Source organism: Falco biarmicus, chromosome 4, assembly GCF_023638135.1.
Source record: "Falco biarmicus isolate bFalBia1 chromosome 4, bFalBia1.pri, whole genome shotgun sequence".
NCBI classification, from domain to species: Eukaryota; Metazoa; Chordata; class Aves; order Falconiformes; family Falconidae; genus Falco; species Falco biarmicus.
Genome location: NC_079291.1, coordinates 44,513,525 through 44,538,461, shown reverse-complemented (window position 1 = coordinate 44,538,461; position 24,937 = coordinate 44,513,525). Strand labels below are relative to the sequence as shown.

The window sequence follows — 24,937 nt, the reverse complement described above, 5'->3', positions numbered from 1 at the left end:
CTACCTCCTCCCCGCCAGCGGCACAAGGGGACAGGAATGGGGTTTGCAGTCAGTTCATCATATATTGTCTTTGCAGCTCCTTCCTCCTCAGGGAGAGGGCTCCTCACACTCTTCCCCTGCTCCAGGGTGGGGTCCCTCCCATAGGAGACAGCTGTCCACAAACTTCTCCAATATGTGGAGAAGCCTGTGGGAAGGCTGCAGTTCTTCACTAACTGCTCCAACATGAGTCCTTCCCATGGGGTGCAGTCCCTCAGGAACAGACTGCTCCAGTGTGGGTCCCTCATGGGACACAAGTCCTGCCAGCAAACCTGCCCCAGCACGGGCTTCCCATGGGGTCACAGCCTCCTTCAGGCATCCCCCTGCTCTGGCGTGGGGTCCTCCGTGGGCTGCAGGTAGGGATCTGCTCCACCATAAACCTCCCTGGCTGAGGGCACAGCTGCCTCACCGTGGGCTTCACCAGGGGCTGCCGGGGAATCTGCTCCAGCACCTGGAGCTGCTCCTGCCTCCTCCTGCGCTGACCTGGGGGGCTGCAGGGCTGCTGCTCTCACAGCCTCGCTCCTCTCTTCTGATGCAGTTTCTACTGCACAGGGTTGGCCTTTTTTCCTGTCGTCTTAATGTTAACCCAGAGGTGCTACCACCATTGCCGATGAGCTCAGCCTCGGCTACTGGCAGGTCCCAGAGCCGGCTGGCATTGGTCTTGTTGCACACAGAAGCAGCTTCTAGCACCTTCTCACAGAAGGCACCCCTGTAAGCCCTCCTGCTAGCAAAACCTTGCCATGTAAACCTATTCAGTGGTCTCCTACCTCTGTCTGACAACTATGTGAAGAGGAATTTCAGCTCCTAGATGTACCCCTAAACCACCAGCGGTCAAACCCAATGCCTACATCGGTAAGTTTCTTTGAAACCCCATAGGTACTGCATGCACACAACCATCTAGGTATAACAGTAAACTCTTCAGTAACACCTCTGCTGTTAAGATGGCCAGAAAGCAGATAGATTTTAGCTATCAAATGTAAAAGGTAACAACTTTCTTTCATGACCCAATCAGAGACCACTTCCCACCCCCCCACCCTCCCCGAGACTGTGCTCACTTCTTCCTTTTGAATGAGAAAAAAAAAAGTTAGGCCTCAAGGACTTACCACCCAAATCAGATCATTCAATATAGATTTTACTGACTTCAAAAATGAAAAGTTTTATTGCTTTTCTTTCTAAGTGCAGATTCACGTTATTTAGCTGGAAAAGTTCCCATTCAAGTCCCACTACTGAAGCAGCAATTGAAAAAAGGTCTGCATTTCTAGGGAGAACATCCCCTAGAAACCGAATTAGAAAAAGTGCTATTTTGCCATAATTCTTGAATTTATTTACAAGTTTAAATGTTTTATACACCTCAATTTACATACTAGGGAACTTGATTATTACATTCTATAGCAATTTACAGTGAATAAAAAGAAAACCAATATGCATAATTAAAATTAACCTTTATTACTCCAAAACCAGATGCCAAATATGCAGCATTTCTGCTGGCTTATTCCTAAAATACGTGTACAACTAACTAGTCAGCCTAGACATTTGGTATACTGTTTTATAACATTTGGAAGTTCTCCCACACTGCACTGGGATGTCGCTATAAGTAAGCTGACAAAAATAGGCAAATAAAGAGTTATCCTGGTTTTGAAAGAAAAATAATATGCATGTGCTCTTACTAAAAAACTAGGTTAAAATCAAGCATTACACTCAGAAAATTCTAAAATATGGTATTACTTCTAAGTTTTAGGTATAGCTACCAATTTCCATTCATATTTATTGGCACAAGCCCAACTATTTTAATATCCACGTATGGTGACCTTCAACATTCATATGCTAATAAAGGCCCTCTCTGCAACAGAATTTTATAGTCCCAAGAGTCAACAATTAATTGCGCTGAAACATTATGATCAGTGTGTGTTATTCCTAAGCACCAGTTCCATGAGATCAAAAGAATACTGGCATATAATTGCTAGCAATCACTTCCACTTGGCTGGAAATTGCTTTTGTTTTCAAAAACTTTTTCTTATTATCTTAGAATTTCCAGAGGTTTCTGTAAGGGTTCAAAGAAAAGGTTTTATTTCCCTACTTCTATTGTAGAACAGAACTGGGAACGTTATTTGAAACAACACATGCTTCAAACATTTTCTGAACTACTCTTTAGTGAGCAGTATTGCCCTCTTTGAAGAAATTATCTGTTGGATTATCGAACGCCTATAACATAGTATTAGTAGAAAACAGTTCTGTAGAATCTCCAGCAGTGTAAAAGCACTGTCATCCATCTACTGCAGCAATAAGAATTCTAAGAATCTTGTCAGCAGCACATCAGGTCACAGGTATTTCTCTTATCCCTGCCATGGTTCTGCCCAAAACGTGGTCCGAAGAGGCTTAGGCACGTTTAGCCTGTTGGTTTTGCATTTTTAATGCATTTTCTCTCCCAGCCATACATGTGTGTATGTTAACCCCAAGAGCACTGAAAACACAATGTTTTTGTCTAACATGAAGCTCCCACAATTCCCTTTAACAGAGATGTACTGTGCAGCTGCTTTCTTAGAGATGTTTTGTTACATTTCTAAATAAGAAGTCTTCTTTCAAAGTGATCTCTAGCCTCAAACAGAGCACAAGCATGAGTTAAGACTACATTCTACTCTTTTACAAATTGCTCTGTCATTATCTGTAAAACATTCTACAGCACATATTGTGGGGTATCACTTCAGACGCACATGTAGCAGTGTGACCCAGGAAGCTATGCCAAAACACACCGGTGTATCTGCATGTCTTTCTTCTCAGCTTCAACACACTCAACTGAACCAAAATGCTCAACTCAGCCCTGAGTTTCATCCTTCTAAATAACCTCTTGTGGGAAGAGTACAGGGAGCAAGGGATGAGGAACTTGCTTTATTTTGTGTGCCTTATCCCAATGAGACACAACAAATAGATGAGTAACAGAAGCTCACAAGAGACAGAATATTAAAAGTGTCACTAATGCCATACACACATCAGGAAGGGAAAAAAAGGCTATGCTGCATAAGACTACTGCATTGCTAGATGTACATTCTTCAAATTATCAGTTACTGTATCCCCGAAGTTATCATCTTACTTCTAGTTTTTTTCCCTCTAGAACAATTTGGATTTCTTTGGCATCCAAAGTCTCATATTTCAATAAAGCTTCTGCTAAATTCTTGTGTTCTTTTGCATGAGTCTTCAGGATGTTCTTTGCTCGCTCGTATGAGTCCTAATATTAAAAAAGGGTGGAAAGACATTTTAAGATTTTAGAAAAAAAACAACAGCAAGATTCCACTTTAAAAATTGTTTCCAGGTAAATACAGCTCGAAACAAACATTTAAAGTTGTGCCTTGTATTTCATAGCTAGCACAGCTCCTGTCTCATGAAGATTTAAAATCTAGCTGGCATAATTAATTAAAAAAAAAAAGTCCTGAGACAAAGCTTAGTATTTTTACATATAACTTAGAAAAGACTCACTAGATTTGAAAATTTGCCAGTTAAGTTAAATAAATTTGATTTTACATTATGAGCAATGCAACAGCATTCAAGGAATACTCCTCAGTTTTTAAAAGCTTATAAAACTAAGTATTATGTACTTTTAGAAAGCTGAAAGCTACCCAACAAGTTACTGCAAATGGGTACACATTGCTGGCATTTCCAGCTTCAACTTTAATTTTTAGTTCTACATAGGTAATTCTTACATAACCAAGTCAGCTCAAAAACAGCTACAGCAGAAGTGTTAATTGTTTAAATGTTGTGATATAATTCTCCTGTCTGTACCAAACTAATTCAGATTACTACAACTGTGAGCTGGAAGTTCTATGATTATCAAATGTTACAAATTTCCCTAAGCACCTGACAGTGATCACCATGAGGAACAGGATACTGGAAAAGGCAACTCTCTGATCCGATATGGCCATTCCTGATTCTATACAAAATGCTTTAGCTGCAAGTTATGAACTGTGGGAATAACACAAAACATTCACATCTGATCTAAAACAATTTGTAGCCATACTTTGTTTCCTGTCAATTGAATAGGCAAAATACAAACACTGACCAAATGTAAGAGGAAATGTTGAAGAGTATATCAAAGAACCCAACACCACCAACTTGTTTCTTGTGTGTGATAATCACCAAAACATCTTGATATGCAGAGATTCAAAGTTACAGCTACATGAAATACTTGGGAATACTTTCATTCACCTGTGTACTTTCACCAGTATACATTACCACACCGAATAATCAAGTAAACTGATGCTCAACTCATCTCAAAATGGATGTATCAGAGTGGAGAGGGAGAGAACCTTACCCGTAGAAGTGTTCTTACTTCCTGTTCAATTGCAGACTGAGTTTCAGGGCTAACTTTCCCCGTATCAGTATAGGTCATAACACCAAGCTAAACAACAGCAGCAACAAAATACAATCGTTATCTGTTCACTGTTGCAATAATGCACATAGAATACTGCAAGAGCTTCCTCATCTATTACTTCCATGTGCAAACAAATAAAATCGTTATTAGATTATGATGCACGTTGAAGTACTTGCACTTCACAAAACAAGCCTATTCATCAACTACATAGTGACTGCAGAGTTCTATTTCAATAGGTCAGAGTACAGATGCTGATTAAACATCTTCTCTAGAAAACAAAACAAAATCCCTAGATTGCTAACACTTAATGGGTAATGAAGATGTCTAGGTAAGTTTCTTTAGAAGTCTAGAAAACTTGATGTTGTCACCCGTACCCCCACCCCAAAACCCAAGATTATCCTCAATTCCAAAATGTTTGGTTTTATTATAAACATTTTCTGCAGACATAGTAACTTTCAAGGTAGTTTTGCAGTGAAGATCTTGCAAGGTAATTTTTAAACAGTCAAATATACAGGTTTTCTAGTTGAGTTCTCTCTAGCAGAGCCAGTCATAGAGCTTATTTTCCTTTTTGCCAGAACTACTTAAGTCTCTGTGATCACTGACAGCCAAATAGGCTTTTAGTTACGGAACCTGTCTTTTTAAGATATAAATATTTAAGGATTGGTGATACTACCTTCTCGCTCATTCCAAATCTAGTCACCATTAGTTTTGCAATTTTAGTAGCATTGTCAAAATCACTGGAAGCACCTAGATAGCAAACAGATGTAAATTACATTATTGAAACCAAGTTAAAACATACCAGTCCAAAGCTTTGATCAAAACATTATTTTAACTACAATCTGCTGACCTGTTGTGATGTGATCACTTCCAAATATGAGCTCTTCTGCTACTCTTCCTCCCATACAGACATCCATCTGTGCAAGCAACTGGGATCTAGTTTCACTCCATCTGTCGTTTTCTGGGAGCAAAGATACCTGTAAGATATAGAACTATGGTCAGGTAACAATAAACAGAAGTAGTACTGAAATAATCTGAAAAGTATTCTTGTTTATATCCAAAGCAGATATAAAGGCTTTTAAGCAACAATTTTAGTGCTCTGGGCCTCCTCCTAGTCTACACACTCATCATGTTGGCTCAGAGGTGCTCAGTCTACCAGCTGAAATGGCCTCCTACAGAGCACCACAAAAAATTAAGCAACTTAAACCTACCACCAAAAGAAATAGAACAATCTGTTCTATCCATTTCTCCTTACACTTGTACTGAGCACAAACCAAACCGCCTGGAGGATTCAGGCCAATGATTTTCTTTAACTGAACACATTAACTTGGATAAAGTTCAACAGATATTTTTCTGTTCAAATGCTTGGCAGCTCAAGGCAGAACAGAAAACTTAGGGATACCTATGCTAGAAACAAGGTAGGTAATCATTTAGGTTTAGAAAAACTCACGCTGGACAAAAAACAGCTTGGTAAAGGATGCGTGTGTTAGAAGTACAGTTGAGCAATGCTTCTACTTTCCAGTCCTTTCCATTCTTCAAAGTTTTGTTGTTGGGTGCTATTTTAACTGCAGCAGAATCAACATACATTTCTTCGCTTGCCTATGAACTATTATACTAGCATACGCTGGTCTTATTTCAAAATGAAGGAAGAGAGCTTTCTATCACACAGAAAAGATGACCCACGAGTTTTCCAAGAGGTTACTCATAACTAAGTATTTTGACATACTACAACATGCATTAACATAATTACAACCAATAGTGTTGTCAGCAAATTCCTCAACAACACTAAACCAACAAATAACTGTAGCAATACTCACATGTCCAAGTGTTGTTCCTCGTGTCATGATTGTAGCCTTGTTGATCGGCATTGCATCCTTTGTATAATATGCAATGATAGCATGTCCAGATTCATGGTAAGCGGTGATGGTTTTGTTTTTCTCATCAATTTCTACACTTCTGCGCTCAGGTCCTTAAACAGAGCAACATTATTAAACTTCTGTACAGCTGACCACCACAATTCACACATTACATATACTCAAACAAGGCACAAAGTAGCTGAGGAACAGCACGCAAGCAAAATTAACTAACGCTCAGTAAGTGCAAAATGTTTACGAGTAGGGTATTAATGTCTAAAATGGACCTCAATATACTCTACAAACAAGTTGCTTTTAAAGGAATAGATTTAAAATGAAGTTCACATATCTGAGAAAATCCCATTTTTTTTCTCTCAAGTATGAACAGCCCAGATTTTTACTCTGTGTCTCAGATGTCTAAGTTTTGTGTTATCACTTGACAAGTTACTTAGAATTCCAGGTTTCTGCTCATTTATTCTCTTCTTTCCTTTAAAAGTAAGTAAGGGAAGGGTAAAAAAAAAAATTAAAAAATCAGGCCACGGCCTCCCTCTAGGCTGAAGTACAACATTCAGCTGTTTTGATTAAATAGAAGCATCAAGTTTTAAAGAATGTGTTCCATACTAGATTTTACCTACTACTCTCCGGTCACAAAAGGTTCTAGTCAATATTAACTAACGGGAAACTTACTTGAAAAAGCCCCACAAAAACCAACAAACCAAGAAACAACAGCATAAACACTTCTTTTTTTCTCTGTAAAGGACTGAATCACACAAGAAAACCCTCATATACTGTAACACATGTATGACTTTTGCATAAAATCCTACCCATTAGAATTTTGTCCTTGGAGAATTCAAGTTCTTTCATGGTTACCATATCTTTTCCATCAACAGCTGCCTTTAAGGCAGCTTGATTTACAAGATTCTCAAGCTCTGCTCCAGAAAATCCTACTGTGCCTCGTGCAATTATTTCTGGATCAACAGCTGTGGGGAAAAACAAACAAACTTGCCATTAAGGGTCCATATTGCTCCTGAAAAGGTTTCTAACAAAGAAATATCAAGAAACTAGCAAATTATAAGTAAGAATCATGTTCTATTGAAAATAATGTGTTAAGCAAAAATGTTTCAGCTTTAGAAGAAATGAAGACTAATTCTTAAGATACTGAACCGTCGGGGACTGGAAAGAAGCGCTGCCTCAGGAAACTGTCATAATACTGCATACTAGACAATTTTCCTGTTCTTTACCGAGACACAGGGCAAAGCCACAACTGCTGATAGAATAAAGGACTAATACATGCAGTGGGCTGGTCCAGTATAAAAACTGTTACATAAAAAGATACATTACAGTGAAGTATTTACTTACATGGATCATACTTTATCTTATTAAGGTACCACTTCAGAATTTCCGTACGACCTCTTACATCAGGCTTGGGAACAGTAACTTGCATATCAAAGCGACCAGGACGTATTAATGCACTAAGGGAAGAGGCAATTTAATACATTGACTTAAAAATGCTGCAATGAACTGTTACTAATATATATAAGGAGCAAAACTCCTGATATTTCTAAAGACAGCTACACAGACTATGTCTGGCACACAGGTGCAAACAAGACATTTTTCTTACCTGTCTGTAAAACGACAGATGAAAGATGTTTATTACCAACCCACTGTAAAGGGGTTTTTACGTTGGAATGCAACTGGTCGATTTAAGCAGAAAAACTTCCAGAAATACTAGATGCTTAAAAGGTTGATACTTATTTCTCCACATTTTAAGTGGGATATACACACACACAGAGCTATAACACTGTAATACCTGAAGATTATCACAAAGCAACTTTGTTCATGTGGTGGAGTTGGGGTTTTTTTTAATACATGCTTTGTAAAAATTATTAATAACACATTATACTCACTTATCTAATGCTTCAGGGAAGTTTGTTGCACCAATAATAACAACACCTTCATTAGGTTTAAAGCTGTACGGAAAAAAGGGTGAGAATTTTTTTTTTTTTTTGAGACAGAATTTAACCTATTGTCAATAACTACTTCTATTTCTTATTTCAGATGCACTCAAGTGGCCAGTCAAAAATACACCATCAAATCACAGTATGTGACCCAAGAATGACCACATTTAACCCAGTAAGTGGTTAAAAACATGCCCTGATCTCAGAGTGGAACTTCTTCCTTTAGGTACATAGACAGCCTAAGAAAAAAAATTGAGAAATTATTTAAAATAATTGCAGCTGTTGAGCTACTCAACTCAGAAGCTTGTATATTATTTACAGCAAGGCCATTAATGCTACTGTTGATAGTACTAGAAAGTGGTCATAAGAGCATCTTAAATTTATATCCTTAAAAGCATTATGAAAAATTACAAAAAACATCAAGGCTGTCAAGGAAGAAAAATACACCCAAATATCCAAAATATATCAGTCAAGAACCTTCTGTGCCCTCAGAATCCATATATTTACCCATCCATTTCAGCCAGAAGTTGATTAATGGTCTGTCTTGAATAGGGATGCATTGGAGATTCAATTCTCTTCCCACCAACAGAGTCTAATTCATCAATAAATATAACGCATGGTGCATTTGCTTTTGCTTCCCCTAACAAAAGAAAAATAGCAGAAGGACACTTCAACCACACAAAGGAAAAGACAGCGTATCATGTAATTTAGGATTCTACTATTTCCTATTACTCTTGGATTATGAAGTGTTCCATTAAACATCACCAGAACTGTCTTGATTTTAGCCTAGAAGAAATGAAATTATTTTGGAAATGAAGTGACACAAAGAGAAGCAAGGCTCTTCATCTCTACATCATCTTACTCTTACGCTACAAGAAATTACTAGTGAAATAGATTAAGAAATTAATTGTATTTTATATCAACTTCCTGTAAGTTTATTTCATAGGCTTGAGTAGAGAACACTGACCTATTAAATAAAAATAATATGAAATGTGATTGCCTAAATGCTAACTTATTTTAATAGAACCTGCTTGCTATTTAACAGTGAAGACCTCACCCTCAACTTTGAAAGTATTAATAACACAAAGTAAAAATACAACAACAAAGTTTAAGACCATCAACTGGTACATGCATACCAGGACACAACTCATCTCACCCAGCTAGATATATCTGTAAATTGCTATTAATGTACAAGTCAGTCACCGAAGCTTCCATAGTCAACAGGAAGAAATGCACATTTGAAGGTACAACACACACTGCTTCACATAGAAAGGATGCAAAATGTAAGTCACATTTCTTCTACAAAGGCAAATTACTTTCTACATTGTATATGCCTGCCTGACTCTCTCTTAAATGGAAGATTGATTGTAAGTGGATTTCCCCCTCCCCAGTAATATTTATTTGCATACTTAAAACGGAAAGCCTCTTCTGTGGAAGTTATCAATCTAAACATTAATTTTAAAAGTTTCATTACAATGCTATTTATTCTGGGCCTGTTGATGGGTGCAAGAAAGGAAATCGCAGCTTAGTGCTACACTGTGATGCTGTAAAGCTCCAATTCAGGATTTAAAAAAATGAGGGAAGTAATTGAGACTGTTAACACTATCTTTTATCTTAAATTTACTATTTTACTCAAACTTAAAATAATTTACATATGACAGTAAGTAAATTACAATAATAAATATTCCATTTAGTTTATAGGACATTGTATTTCTAATTAAATTAATTCTGTTCTCTCTGGGAGCGTTGTAACATCAGTTATAAATTTTGCTACAATTTCATGTGACAGCCAGCAAGATTCTACAGTTAACTGATGCTCACAGAATTCTGAGACTTAGCTAAGCAATTAAAGTTTTATTATCCTCATACACTACTACTACCCAGTAACTAGAACTGTACCTAATCAAACCTTGTAAACAACACTGAATACTTAATCTCGCATGTGAAAAAGATTTCAAAACACAAATATTTAACTTACTGAATAGGCTTCGGATGCGACTAGCTCCTACACCAACAAACATCTCATCAAACTCTGATCCAGATGCATAATAAAATGGAACATCAGCTTCACCAGCTACAGCCCGTGCAAGAAGAGTTTTACCAGTACCCGGTGGTCCAACTAACAGAATACCTAAAAAGTCAAACGAAAAACCAAACAACAAGAAAACAAACCCACAGTTGTCTTACACAGGTACCATTTCTTCCATCCATTAGAAGAAATACTTTAGACTTGGCTTCAAAAAGCTGTTAACATCCCATTTCAGATACTGTCATTACACGCAGCCTGAAGAAGCTTCCTACAACAGATCTAGATACACTGATCCATGTCTAAACAACAAAGATTTTTAAGACTGTCAATGAGAAAAAGAAGCCTGAAATATTCCACACAATTACTGTTGAGTTTAGCAGCTGTATCCCTGTCAGTGTCTTCTCCAAACTGACATTTTCCTAGCTGTTTCTGGAAGTGGAACTTTTTTTTTTTTTTTAATTAAAATATTCCTAGTAATTTACTTTAACCAGTGTAGAGCACTAACAGGAAACAGACTTACCAGGCTTATATATTTCAGATTCACTTGGCCTTCTACTATGATCAAGCTTAATCATCCTTTTAAATGAAAACATTTGTTTCTGAACTGTCTAAAGCAGTCAGCAAGCACTAAAGGTGCCAAAAGCCGTATGGAAGAAATAAAGGCCTTTTAAGAGTTCAGTTACATAAAAATCCCTGCCTTTCAAAATAAAGAACTACTGTATATTAGGAAGGCACAGTAAGTTTTGCCTAACCCCAACATACTCATTTGCACAATACAAGGTCTTTTTTGGACATTTTTACATTCCCTTGGGTAAGTTTTCCAAACTAAACTTAAGTTACAGATCTTTCTCAGATGAGAAAACGTATAACAGAATTAAAAAATTTGAGGACAAGAAGCTAATGACTTTAACAAAAGATATCCTTATAAAGACAGTTAAAGGAAGGAGGGAAAAAAAACCCAAAATACAGACCCCTAAAAACCTCTGAGCTACATAAAGTTCTACTCAAAAAGGCATTAACTTCGGTTACACATTAACTTTATCAATAATTCTATTTTTAATACCATGTTAAATTCAGTGACAAAGTAAAAGAATTTTTGTAGTTCAGTACATCATCTCTAAAAGGTTTACTTGGAACTTCAAAGAAATACCGATTCTTAACCCTGTAAATAAGGCTGCTAACAATTCTAAACACAAGTTTTGATTCTTGACAGACTTTTTGCCTGAAATCTACAGTCCACTGCTTTGCGCTGCCATAGCTTATTACCCTTAATGTTATTATTGAATTTCTACCAAATGCAAGATGTACTCAGGCATCTTTGCTTCTTCTACCTGAATATCTCAGAAACCTCAAATTTTTTGTGGAGGCAGGCAGTGACACCCAATTTTTATATATGGTGAACTGAAGGTAAGATGGGAAGCATGCATGCAACAACTACCTTAGCCTCCACTCCCCCACCCTCAAACACCTCACTTAAGCTTCTTTATTAAAGGATACCCTTTCACAACTCTCTTTGAAGATTCGCTTGCTCCTCAAATATTTTAAGCAATTAATGAAATCCCCTACCTATGTCTAACATTATTTTACTACTTTTCTGAGATACAAACTAAATGCACAGTAGTATTTAGGCCCATTCTGGTCATACACTTTTTTGATTCCCTAACTAAAGAAAAAATATTCAGAAGCTAGTCTGCAAGTTAGTCATTTAGTATAGAACAAAGCTACAGCTACATATGATTTTCCACTCACTTCTGCTGAGCAATGATTCTTACCTTTTGGAAGTTTACCTCCTAGTACAGTAAATTTGTGTGGGTTTTTCAGGAATTCCACAACTTCTTGCAATTCCTGTTTAGCTTCTTCAACCTACACATTAAAAACATGTCACAAAATATAACTAAGCATTTATAAAATACTGCATCTTTTTTATATAGGACAGTTTTGTATTAGACAAGTCTCTAATTGTGTATTGATCAATAATACACAACAGAAAAACGAGATAAAAGTGTATCACAGAATCTGTGGGGATACCAAGTGTCCATGAGTTGAATTGAACTTTATCTCCTACAACTGTTCATAGGAATCTGTAAACACTAAAGTCAGTAATACTGAAGGAATAAACAAACATTTCAAGACCAGGTCTGTCCAACAAGATAAGCACAGCATCAAAAATTCTACATGAAGATACTAGTCTAATTAGTTAAAGAGAGATTATTCTAGCTATTTGTCCAATGGGAAGGAGAGGGGGAGGTCCTCATTTTGCCACTGACAGCTAAAGAGCAGCTGAATAGAAAAAAATAAATCTATCCAATCAACAGTAACATGCCCACTTCTTTCTGGGAATCTCTGTATCTCCTGTCCTAGTATCAGACATCCAAAAGAGATGGTACCAAAAGAAAAAATGATCAAATGGCATTACCATCTTCTTGTATTAGTCAACTACTGCAAAACACAAATTAACATAGATACTTATGGCCTACCTTTTGCTATCCTAGCCTTTAAAGATGTGATTCAACAAGTTGAGAGTACACCTTTTATAAAGTATTAAATGCCACAAAGACACAAAACAGAACAAGAGTGGTTAAACCCCTCCTTGATCTTGCAGTGGTCAATATATATAAGGCTCCAGTTCATACAAAGAAATTCCTTGAACAGAGTAAGACATTCTTCAGGCTCACAACAATTAGCTAAGCAAGAACTCACACACTTTAATTTTGAACTTACCCCTTTTACATGTTCGAAGGTGACATTTTTCAGCTGGATTGGATCAACTGCTGCATCAAAGATACTTGATGTTCGAAAGCGTACTAATAGCAAACAGCAGATGATGAACAATAAATTTACACATGAAGTCATTTCATTCCAAGACTGAACTTTGCACCTGAATGCAAACCATTAAGCCACTTTTAAAAGGGCATGTTTCCATTTACAAGTGCCCAGCAAGAAAAGAATTACTAAAAAAATATTTAAAATATTTACAATTAATTCAGTGATGTAAGTGCTTTTCAGTTACTTGTAGTACAGAAAACCATGCACATACACAAAGCCAGAAGTTCTCCCTCAGTGTTTCTGCACATACCCTAACTTTCTTGAGATCTAGATGGTAACTTTCCATGAAGTTGAAATTCTCCATTTACATTAGCTCAGCTTTTGATCATTCCAGTATTTCCAACAGATTTCTATGACAATTTGGCCATACAAGTACCTAGTTGCTATAAACTAAGCTGTGATTATAAATAAAAATCAAACCATTTTGCCTACTGCTAACCTTGAATATAGATTATGCGTTATCTGAGACAAATACATAATTGCTGAACCATCTCATGACTTCTCTGTTTGGTACTGTGCAATTGTTTCACCAAAAGAATAAAAACAATTATACTAACAGACAACTTTTTTGTCTCTATAAACATTTTGTCACACTACTGTCTGAAAGGCTGTAGCCAAAAAGCAGTAACGAGCTCTTCTCTCTCACTCATACATTGAAATGGTATCCTAAAACAATCATAATGTCAAAACTTATTTGTTTTGTGCTGAACCTGCTGGAAGAAACAATACAAAGTGAAACGAGGGGTGGGGGGTGGGGTGGGGGGGAAATATGTAACTAACCAGCATCAGAGAAGGAACCTTTCCCAGGTAAAAATGATGAATATATAGCAAGATAAAAACAAAGAACAAAGAGAAAGAAAGAAAGCAAACGTGATCTTCTCAAGGAATCTGTAAAAGAAAACAAAAAAAGTTTTAACATGGGCCAAAATGAACTACTTTCAGAATGCAAAGACAAGACACATGAACCAAAACAACTTACCAAGTGTTTTTTGCAGGAATACCTGTGCTTTCAAAAAGCCTTCTGCAAAACCAGTTTTAAAAGCATCCTGGTGTGCCTCTGGGATGTTTTTTGTTTTCATTAGCGCGTCCAAGTTTTCAACATCGATTCTTCGCTTTCTCAGGATAAAGCCCTAAAATATTATGTTAGTATGCACTTAGTTTTGATACATAGTTAACTTAATACCTGGCTAGCCTGGGTGAGGGGAAAAAATAAAATTAAAAAAAGCATATAATTCAGGTGCTATGGGGTTAGTTTGACAACACAGAGCAGTACCTTCAGCATGGAATCACAATGGCTGCCTCAGGGGCACCCTGATTTTTGCTGAACAGTTGAGGTTCAGAGCCCTCCTGGACCCCAGTTCCAAACAGAAAATGCAGCCTAAGGCAGATTTGTACAGAACTAGCTTTGTACACTGGATTCAGTGGGAGAAATTATGCTTAAGTTTTTCTTAAATAATAAAAATTCGTGAAGTCAACTAAAAATCATTTCCAAATATGAAATATCTTTGTTAGTTTTCATAGAGCTTAATCAAATAAATCTCATATGCCCTATCAAATTTAAGAACAGCACTGCATGGAGCTAGCTCTGGTTCATCTCCATCCACAGTATACCTAGTCCACAGATAAAATAAACCTCATATGCCCAGAAGGGGAGAATTCAAAGCTAATCTGCATACGCAAAAAGATCAAATGCTTTAATTAGCCTGACTTCTGTACAACCAGTCAGAAGCAAAGAGTACCGAGGTTAACTTGGTTTTGTTAAGTGCTTTGCTACCCCAAGCCTGAACAGTTATCTGCTGAATTAAAAGTATATAAGTGAGTTTGTAACCCCTAAAAACCAACAGATTTAAAAAATTTTATCTTACAAATATACTAGCCACAAGTAAATCTATTAAGATGTTAATCACATGCTAAACTGCTGGAAAAATATTCTTCTTGTATGTTAAATTAGTTGTATTTCTGTTTAAACACTTAGATTCTAAGCTATTTTAACAAAACCACAAAAATATGAAAAATTTTATTTCTAGAGCTTAAAACCATTTTTATACTCTGAAGCTACTCTCCTAAAAGATTCAAATAATCTTTGTATTGATAATATATGAAGCAAATCTGTGTATTAATAAGAAAAACTGTGCGTTGTCATTAGCTCAAGCTTTAGAATCAAGAAACTTCTTCACACTAGTGGAACAAAATACCTTTCGTAAATTGTGAAGGTTCATTCAAGAGAAAAAGATTCCAAATAACCCCAAAACAATTTCATAATGTTACTCATATTTACCTTCAAAAGTGAAGAAAGTGAATTTTTTGTTTCTGTGAATTGTTCAGATGATGACTGCAGACGTCTTGCTCTTGATCTCAAAGTCTTAAAGTTCCGTGACTGTACATAAACTTAAAAGTAGCAATAATAAAATGTTAAAAACTATCCATTACTACCACTACAAAAAAAAAAAAAAGTATTACAAAATTTGACAAAGTATTATATGAAAAAGACTACCAAGACTGAACTGGACATATCCACAGTAGAAAGCAATTTAAGATGCCTGACCAAAGTAGTAAAAACAAACTGTATGACAGACGCTTCTGGATCTAACAGTAATAAACTGAATAAGTAAACCAATAAAGTTTAGTACTGTAAATGGGTAGTTAGGTGATCACAAATATGTTTGTAATCTAAACTCGCAAGCAGACTGCTTACTGTTTTGCAATATATTTTTCCCTTTTTTTGTTTTTTTTTTTTTTTTTTTTTTTTTGTTAAAATAATCAGTTCATGCTGTGCATCACAGATAATTGGCCAACCCCATCACCATCTCAGGGAATAGAAGAGACATACAACTGAACTCAATCCGGGCAGGCTGACAAACATGAAACATCCAGAAGGATGGGAATGCAGGTGCCTGTTCTAAGATAAGCTTTGTCTAAAAGCTCAGCTGCTAAGATGCCCTCAAGAGATGTGCAATGGCTTAGGTGTGCTGTTAATTTAAGAAACTGACAAAAGAAACAACCATTTAAACACTGTGAGCTTACAGCACTGTGTGTATGTCATCTTCTATCGCATCAAAAACCTTGCAATGGAGATTTTATCACATCAATCACAAAAGCTAAGAATATACCATCTTTCATCACTATGTTTTAAAATAATTACCAGTCAATTACATAGCTTTCACTAAGCCTTCTGTTACCATAGAACAGCACCAGATAAAAAGAAACTTCTGGAAGTGATTTAGTCAAACCCCTGCCCAAAAAAGGTTGAACTTCAACATTCAATCAGGTAGTTCTGGACCTCCATCCAGCTCAGTTTCGAAAATCGCCAAGGGTTAAGATAACACCACCTCTTCACACAATTTGTTTCAGAACTTAGCCATTGAAAATCTTCCAATGGGAATTTGCTTTGCTTTTACTTGTAATTGTTGCCTCTCCTCTGAGGTGTACAAGAGAAGGGTAATTAACATGGCTCAGCCAGCCATTAGATCACTCCTTACCTTACCTTCTGCTAACTTTAAAACCTCAGATCCTTCAGCTTCCCCTATACATCAAACACTAGTAAATCTGCACCCTTCCTTGTGGCCCATCACTGGGCTATCCCCATTTTGTTAACGTCTCTCTCTTAACCATGGGACAAAACCAGACACAGTACCAGAAGCAGCACCAGAAGAACTGAACGGAGGATAATACCTGAACTCCCTGAGCTCCTGATTATTTTCTTAGTAATGCAGCCCTGTTGTTACCCATCATACATCCAGAAGCAGTTTAAACCAGTCAAACACCTTAGAAAGTTAATCTGGGTGAATACTAGATTCAACATACTTATTGATTCAAAAGTAGTCAGCTCAGCTATCATCTTTTAAGAATACAATCCACAAATAGCAACATCCTTGAACAAGATTCTATAGTTACATCGTGTTTACTACATTTTGGAAACATACTACTCAAATGCAAGAATAACTTCACGATTTAAAGTGTTTATATCAATATAGAGTTCCTCCTGGAAGTTTAGTGGTATTTCTTGAGTGACATCTCTAAGACAAAAGCAAAAATACTTTCCCAGAATAAAAAGATACTATAGAGATTAAAAACAGTGTAGTTTATTGTTTTATACCTGGCCAACACCGAACATCTGAACATAAATTTTGGAGGGGATTAGGATGCTGTCTGTACAAACAAGATGAGCGTAAAGAACTGAAAACATCCACAAAACCTGTAAAAAGATACAGCAAAATTTAAATATACCCTATATTAAACAGCAACTAAACATTATTTCTCACACAGATTGTTTTTTCTTTCTTAAATATTATATTTTACTAAAGTCCTTCAGGCATCTGTAATTAGTTAGTTAATTTCTTTGCAGTAACCTATGTCAGGCACTTTTCACTATACCAGAATTTTTCCCAATTGGAACTTCCAAAAAATACTGCTACCCAGAATCTTGAATTTGAAGCTGTATCTAGGAGAGAAAACTCTGCACATCTGTACAGAGCTAAACAAAATTATCTAGACTGGACAGGAATCCAAAGACTTTAATGAAGCTGAAGGACCAGCATTCAACCCATCGTTCGATTTCGAAGACTTTAAAGAAAGGGTTGCTGACAGACGTTTTAAAACACACTATGTTTAAAATATGAAAACATTTTACTATATTAAGCCTACTTAATTGTACAGTCCTCATGCAAAACAGGAAGAAATAAAAGAGCATCACAGTGAAAAAGTGATGCTGATAATATTTCAAGTACGCTATAGACTGCAAGACAAGAAAAGGGTTGTCATTTATCTGTTGTTACCAAAAGCTCAAATAACTCATCCTCATTTAGCAGGTAAGAATTATTCAAATAACATTAGAGACCTGCAGAGAGAGAGGGGAAAAAAATCGAGGCCAGGCCTACATAACCTCACTTCCATAGTAATTCATAAGCTAACGGGCAGGTTTTTTGTTTATTTTACACATTCTGAGAAAGTTAAATCAGTTAGATACATCTAGGACAGCAAAAGAGAACTCTGAAAGTTCCTACTAAATCTTTTGAAGTTCTATAACTGTAAGAACAGTTTACAAGCTAACTGAAATATTGAAGACCTATGGGAAGGAGAAAAAAACCAACTATTAATTTTACAATGCATGTTCCACAATCTTCTACAACACTGCATATTGGCTAATATAACACAATTATAATTATGAACACATTAATTAAAAAAACCGGAAATACTCTCCTCACTTTACGTACAACATACACGTACCAATAGTAAGTGTCATCCATAGCATACAGGGTCACCTACACAAAAGTTCTTGAAGATTTGTCCCTTGTCTGTGACAGTTTTCCAACTACAACTCTGCCTTTTCAACTGTGAATGAAACAACCAGTCTGATGGTTCCATGATAACCTACCAAAGCTCTGAAGCATTTGCAACTTTTTTCTTCACATTTAGGAAACTCCCTATGGGCTAATTTTTTTGTAGCCCCAAGGTATCCTTCTTACACTCCTCCCAGCTGCAATACTATATAGGCATCTCAAGTGTCAGGTATATGCTTCTTTTTCTAACACATTCTTGAGCATCTGCAATGGCCTTGCTTCCTGTATTTTAGACTAATCCCATAAAACCATCTTTAACTGTAAAGAACCACTCTTGGTTTATGTCAGCAATGAAAAATTACTCTACATGAACTGTTAATAGTTTGCACCCTGAATTCCTTTCTAATTAACGTCCCTGTGTAATGTTGCTTCAAGCAAAAAAGGAAGCACTTAATGTCAACTGGAGATGTTAATGACTGTCACATTAGTAGATTAGCAAAATTAATTTCCTCTATTTGGTGAAACAAACTGGTGAAAAAATTCATAGCTCAGGTTCATCATTATGAGATAATGCACTTGCACTACAGCTGAGTCCTGACAAGTCTTATAGCAGCCAACTTCAAATCTGAAATTTAAAGAAATAACTCCAAAATCTGGGTTTGATTTTCTAAAACTCCCAAGATTCAAGAGCACCACTCTAGAGACAACCTGTATACAATAAAAAAATAAATTAATACTTTTTCATACAGATTTTTTTAAACTATGAGTTATCTACAGCACAAGAGACTGAACTAAAGAGTATCTGTGTTCACCTTTATAATCTAACTTTTATAAATTCTCATAGCCATTTTGCTCTGAAACATACCGTGCTTATTTTCAAAGAAGGACTCAGCAGAGATGTACGATGTATGCCACTGCGAAGAGATTTTGTTTTCTGCACAGTAGCCAGGAAGCAACCTGTTCACCAATTCTTTGAACTGGTTAGCTTTCAAATCAGATAATCCCAGATCTCTTAAATTAAGTACGGACTGCAAAACAGAAATAAATGTTCAAAATTTACTTAACATCACCTTTAGGGATAAAAAAGAAAATCAAGAATAACTGAGATGCAGCAGCTATATTACACAGCTCAGACTGAAATAAAAAAAATTTCTAAAAGATGAATGAAAGGACACAATTAAAAATTTGCTACTGTCACTGCACAATAACTTTTCCATTTGCATATATTGTTATTTTCATTGCCACAGCACATTTAAGACAGGCGTATTTTCTTCCCAATTCATTCTTTTTAACATCTTCCTGCTCCCTGATGGAAGTAGGCACAGAAAAAAATTACAGTTTTCCAACTCTTTATGATGGAGCAAAAGGAGAACATGAGGGGGAAAGATGTACAGCAATAGCCACCCATTATATTTCATGCAAGTGAGCAAACAGGAAAATCCCCCCAACTTTTGGCTAGCCTTTTTGCATAGGGCTGCAGAACAAAAACTGGATATTTAGAAACTATACCCAGACTTAAAATCTTAAAAAGCCACAAGCTGCGCAGATGTACAACAAAAGACAAAAGTTTCTATGGGGAAAAGGGTAAGTATTAAGATCTCGGATTTCCTACAAAGCAAATAAACTACGAAAAAACCAAGGAGGTAACGCACATAAACTTGAGTTACTAAAGAAGTAACTTTGATCAATGTAATTTTAATCTTGTACTTTACAGCCAGGAAAAAATCTTTTTTTTTTTCAAAGAGTGTGTTTCAAAAATACGTGTTGCTTTGGTCTCTTAAAATACCTATCAGCCTCTCAATACTGCTTCTGCAGTAACATCATCTTAACCGAGAAGTAAATATTCTATTCTAAATGTATATGCACAGATATTTAAATTTTTCATTGTTTGAACATTATGGATTATATTTTTGTTTATCCTAAATTATTTTTACGTAAGCTTTATGTTGATCTACTTAAGGTGAAACTAGATTTCCAATAAGAAGACATACATGAAAAATATTTGAATAAAATATCAAAAGAAGCATTTTTAGGACAGTATACCACGATATTCAAAGTTTATAGTTTAAAATGGATTTCATAAGTATTCTGTTTTAATGACACAATTTTAACATTGTGTTGGGTCGACATACTCAAAATCAGTACAAATAAATTTTTAAACACCATTTGACATTTACACATGGTTTAAAGGCGTAGATTAAGCCTTCCTACTTCAGCTAAATAACTGCTTGGAAAATTACTGAAATGCTGGGGTGGTGGGGGTTAAAAAAAAAAACCACAACATTTTCTATGGCCTTTCAGAAGAGGTTACTACTTTCTATTACATATTTAACTTCACAGCAGAGAAGCTTCACGTTCTCAGATAATGGGGTTTTGCCATTCTAATAGTTCAACTTTATGCAATATTGTATTATGTCATTATTTGCCAGTTTTAAATTTGAGTTTAACATTTATTTAGGTTTAGGTTTACTACAGTCTCATCAACTTGCTTTAAGAACTTTAAATATACTTTGAGACACTTTTTAAATAATTATTTTTATACTTCTGTCATGCTAGGAGGAAGCGACCACAGGTGTATGATGAATTAGAGAGAAAATACTAAATGTGAAAAGCTCTCTGTATTTAAAGGAGACCATATTCTCTTGCTGAGCAGGAAGACGAACACAGAACTGAATAAATAAAACACACTTTAGTTTCATTCAGTAATCCAGATTTCCCACTGAAATTAATTTTTATCACCAGAAGCAAATACAGAATCATACACAAAAAAGAAAACAATGGAATCACAACACAAACAAGGGATGATTAGTACAATCCATGCTGATTTCCGAAGTTCTGCAGCAGTTAGTGAGAAATTCCACATTTTTCCTCCCACACATTTTCTTAGTTATAAAAATTGTTCTAAGAGATGAGCTACAATAGAAGTGGCAAGATCTGATACTACTTTGCACTTTCAATATTTTGATTTTCAGCATGAAGATCAGAAAATACATAATGATAATTAAAGATATTTTAATAGAAAAATAAGAAAACGTGCAAATATGCTACTTAATCTCTCAAAACCTCTTAACATATTTTAAGTTACAGTCTTTTCTCACAAGCAATAACAAAACAAACTTTGCTAGAACTGAATGGAAAGATAATAATGGGGTTATATAACAGAAAAGTTACTGTTACATTAGAGCAAGAAACATTAGGTTGAAGGTGAAAACAAATCCTCTCCCCATTTGCAAATTACGACTGAGGCAAGTACTAGCTTTTTTTCTGATTCATGAAATACTGTATTTTTGTAGAATCCTTACTGCCAAAGCACTGACTGAAGCTCTGTCAAAAGTTATATTCTATGTGTTGACTCTGTTTTGTTTAGCCACATTATTTTATAAAACGAGTCAAACACTAAATTCACTTAAACTGATATTATTCAGATTTAATTCAATTAAAAAACAAACCACCACTTTTCTCCAAAGGTTTTTAGTACCTCGCTCTTCTGAGGATCATGCTCCGGGGTGGTGTCCCTCTGGACAGGCTGCACGGATGCTGTGCTGGCAGTAGTAGTGGAGCTTTTTGGTGAATGAAAGGCATTGATAAGGTGACTCAGAGGAACAGTAGCCTGGAGGGGTGGGGGGGAAATCAGACAATGATTTAAGCTTGTTTGAACTATTTAACCATATCTCCATTCCAAACCCTGGCTTACAACTGCATGTCTTGTACACTGCCTTTAGCTGAGGACTTCATAATAAACCACATGAACTTGGTTTCAACCACAGCATGAGCCAATAGCTCTATTTAAAGAAAAAAGAAAGTTTAAGTATGCACGACAAATTAAAACCTCACAAAGCTTGGAAAAGAAAGGGGAAAAAAGGCTACATTTCCCGTTTTCAAACATATGCACAGTTTAAAGAAAATAATCACTAGTTTTGCAAATATGGAGTAGGTACAGATCACTGACACTTAGGAGATGCAAAGAGTACCCCCAATTTGCACTTAACAGAATGTTTAGACAATGTCTTGTAGATTGCTCTCAGCTGAAACAGCAGGGAAACAAAATTGCTACCACACTTAATACTGCCTTCAGAATGGGGTTTTTTTGTTTGTTTTTTATGTATCACTTGTTTGCTGTGTTAGATACTTGCTCTTGCAACCAGATGGCAGAACAATAAGGAATGTAATATTTGTCAGAAGAGAGCAACAAACTCAACAATCATTTAATGCAAATAAAATACAAAGCTTTGTGAAACTGTTTTTCCCTTGTAGCCACCATGCCCCCATCACAATCAAGTCTTACATGCTAAATAGGTGTTTTTTCCCCACATAGCAATAAAAGACACAAAAAAGGAACACCGTCAATATAGGGAGTAAAAGAGAGGAAAAACGGTAACAAACAACTTCTACACTGAAAAGCCTGCCAGTTAACACGACTCTTGAAATGTTTAAAACCTGTTTACAGTTACTGTCATTCAGGAGCTTTCTCTTCTTTGTAAGAAATATTTGCTTAAAACAATCCTGAGCCTGTCTTGGTGTCTACCAAAACAAAACTATGATCACCATTCTAATATGACTTCACAACACAGCCACAGAAAAGAAGTAATGCTCTTTAAACAACATGAGCAGACAAAGAATGGTAAATGAGTTACTCCATCGATTTAGCGGTAGGCCTTAATCTCAGATTTTAATATGAAATGTTACAACGGTAAATTCTAGATTATGCCTAGACAGATATCCAAGCAACAGATCTCATCAAGCTGGTTCCCCTTGAACCAACTTGAACAGAAAGTTCAGTGGCTGCTTTTGAGTAGCACTGAATCATGAGGATTTATTAACATCTTACTAATTCAGAAATCACTGCTCCTAAATACTATTGACTACTATATTATTTTTAAGAAAACACCTATTTTCATCTATAAATTAATACTTTTATAACGGGAAATATCTTATTTTTTTTCCCTGCATCATACAAATTATTCCCAAAAATTCCCTTTATGTTTTCTTCCTTGGGATCCCACGTTAGCAACAGACCTAGGTATCAAAACTAACCTATACAATGCATATACACATATAACAGTCAATTCTGCAGTTCAGCAGCACTCGCCTCAACTCAGTGACACCACCTCATGAATCAGTATAGAAGCCCAGGCACACCACATGTCAGGGCTCCTCCTCTAGCACATGACTGTGTCTATTGTGACTATATGGTACAAATAATTTCAACACTTCCAAAACGCCTCAACCTCATTACACTTCACTAGGGATGCAACTAGTTGTGCTGCAACTCCAGCTGCTGGAACAATATCCAATTAAGCCTCTCCACCCAGGAACATCCTTCTGCGAGAACTTCCATCTCTGTGTTGACCAGACAGAAGAGAGACAATGCTGTGAGACATGAAAACTGCCTCGGAATTAATTGTCCAAAATTATAATTAAACTCTGGGAGTTTGTGGTAAAACCATAAAGCCTCCAGAGGTCAAAGCCAGCAACCCAACAACTAACAAAGCTTTCTTCCTGCATTTCCTGCTATGAAAAGATGAAATGACACATTCCGAAAAATATTATCACAAGTTCAGTCATTTCACTACACTAACAAAAGCAATCAACACATTCTCCACTTCTAGAAAGAACCAAATTCCAGTATGGAATAAAACTATCACATACCATCCCCCCAACACAAATGTAAACCCACTGCTTCGGATCAAAGTCCATAAAATCCACTAGTCCCATCAGAGTCACTGATAGAAGATGCATTCTCGATCGCATTCGGACTTCTATGCAACAAATGATTGAGGGACTTCTCCCTCTAACTCTTCCAATTAATTTTGTTTTGGTTTTCACAACAATCCGTGACAAATAACAGCGCAGTTTCACTTTGGCAGTAGCAACATCGCCGCCCCTTGCTTCCACTATAAAACCAGATACTAAAAAGCCCCATCCCCAAGTTACTCCTCCATTTCAGATTTCACAAGCTTTTACTGTACCTTCCCCCCTCCTCCATTTACACACTTCTCTCTCAGGTAAGAGCCCCAGGCCGCTGCAGCCCCCAGCCGCCCCTCTCCCCGCCCCCGCCCCCCCGGTCGCTACAGCCCGCCCGGCCGACGCTCTGCAAAGCCCCCAAAACCCGGCAGCCAGGGCTTCAGCTCCTCCCGCCACCACCCGCAACCCCCGGCCTCCCCAGAGCCTCCGGCCGGCCTCGCCGCCCCCACCCAGACACGAAACGAGCCCCGACCTCAGCCAGGCGGAGCGGGATCCCCAAGCTCGGCGAATGGGGCGCCGCCACGGGCCAGGGCGGCCGCGGGTGCGCCCCGCCAGCCCCCTCACCTGAGGCTGCACGGTTGAGAAAGAAAACATCCTCCCAGCGGGGGCGGCGACCACGGCCGCCTCTCCCGCTTCACAGCCCAGCCGCAGAAGCCGTGCCCGCCTGTCGGCCTCCGCCACTCAGTCGCTGCGGCCGCCGCCGCCAGCGGAAGAGCCCCACGGCTCCACTCCTCAGGAAAATGGCCGCCCCCAACGGCCGGCAGTGACCAGGCCCTACGCTGTCCCGGAAGCGGCGGGAAACGGTAACGCTTCCGGGTCGCCAACCCCCGCCCCGCGCGCCGCCGCCTCGC

The 24,937-nt window shown here is 37.2% G+C and overlaps 1 protein-coding gene across 1 annotated transcript; it reads right to left on the bottom strand.

The window, feature by feature from the left end:
• Window positions 1-1,459: 1,459 nt before the first annotated feature.
• On the bottom strand, window positions 1,460-24,865 carry YME1L1 (YME1 like 1 ATPase). The gene is made up of 19 exons (XM_056335409.1): window positions 24,651-24,865; window positions 21,820-21,951; window positions 19,207-19,369; window positions 17,159-17,257; window positions 15,341-15,450; window positions 14,042-14,192; window positions 13,843-13,950; window positions 12,958-13,040; window positions 12,009-12,099; window positions 10,186-10,338; window positions 8,715-8,847; window positions 8,157-8,219; window positions 7,609-7,721; window positions 7,074-7,229; window positions 6,214-6,365; window positions 5,247-5,373; window positions 5,073-5,146; window positions 4,340-4,426; window positions 1,460-3,259 (listed from the first exon to the last, which is right to left on the bottom strand). Exons 1-19 carry the CDS (start codon window positions 24,678-24,680, stop codon window positions 3,116-3,118), a joined length of 2,169 nt encoding a protein of 722 aa, XP_056191384.1. The 5' UTR covers window positions 24,681-24,865; the 3' UTR covers window positions 1,460-3,115.
• Between the last annotated feature and the right edge of the window lie 72 nt (window positions 24,866-24,937).

Coding starts and splice junctions, on each gene's coding strand:
- YME1L1 (XM_056335409.1), bottom strand. CDS start 24,680: ATGTTTTCTTTCTCAACCGTGCAGCCTCAG. Junction 19,370..21,819: donor ATGATCCTCAGAAGAGCGAG/GTACTAAAAACC, acceptor TCTGTTTTGCAG/TCCGTACTTAATTTAAGAGA. Junction 13,951..14,041: donor ATTCCTGCAAAAAACACTTG/GTAAGTTGTTTT, acceptor TTTCTTTTACAG/ATTCCTTGAGAAGATCACGT.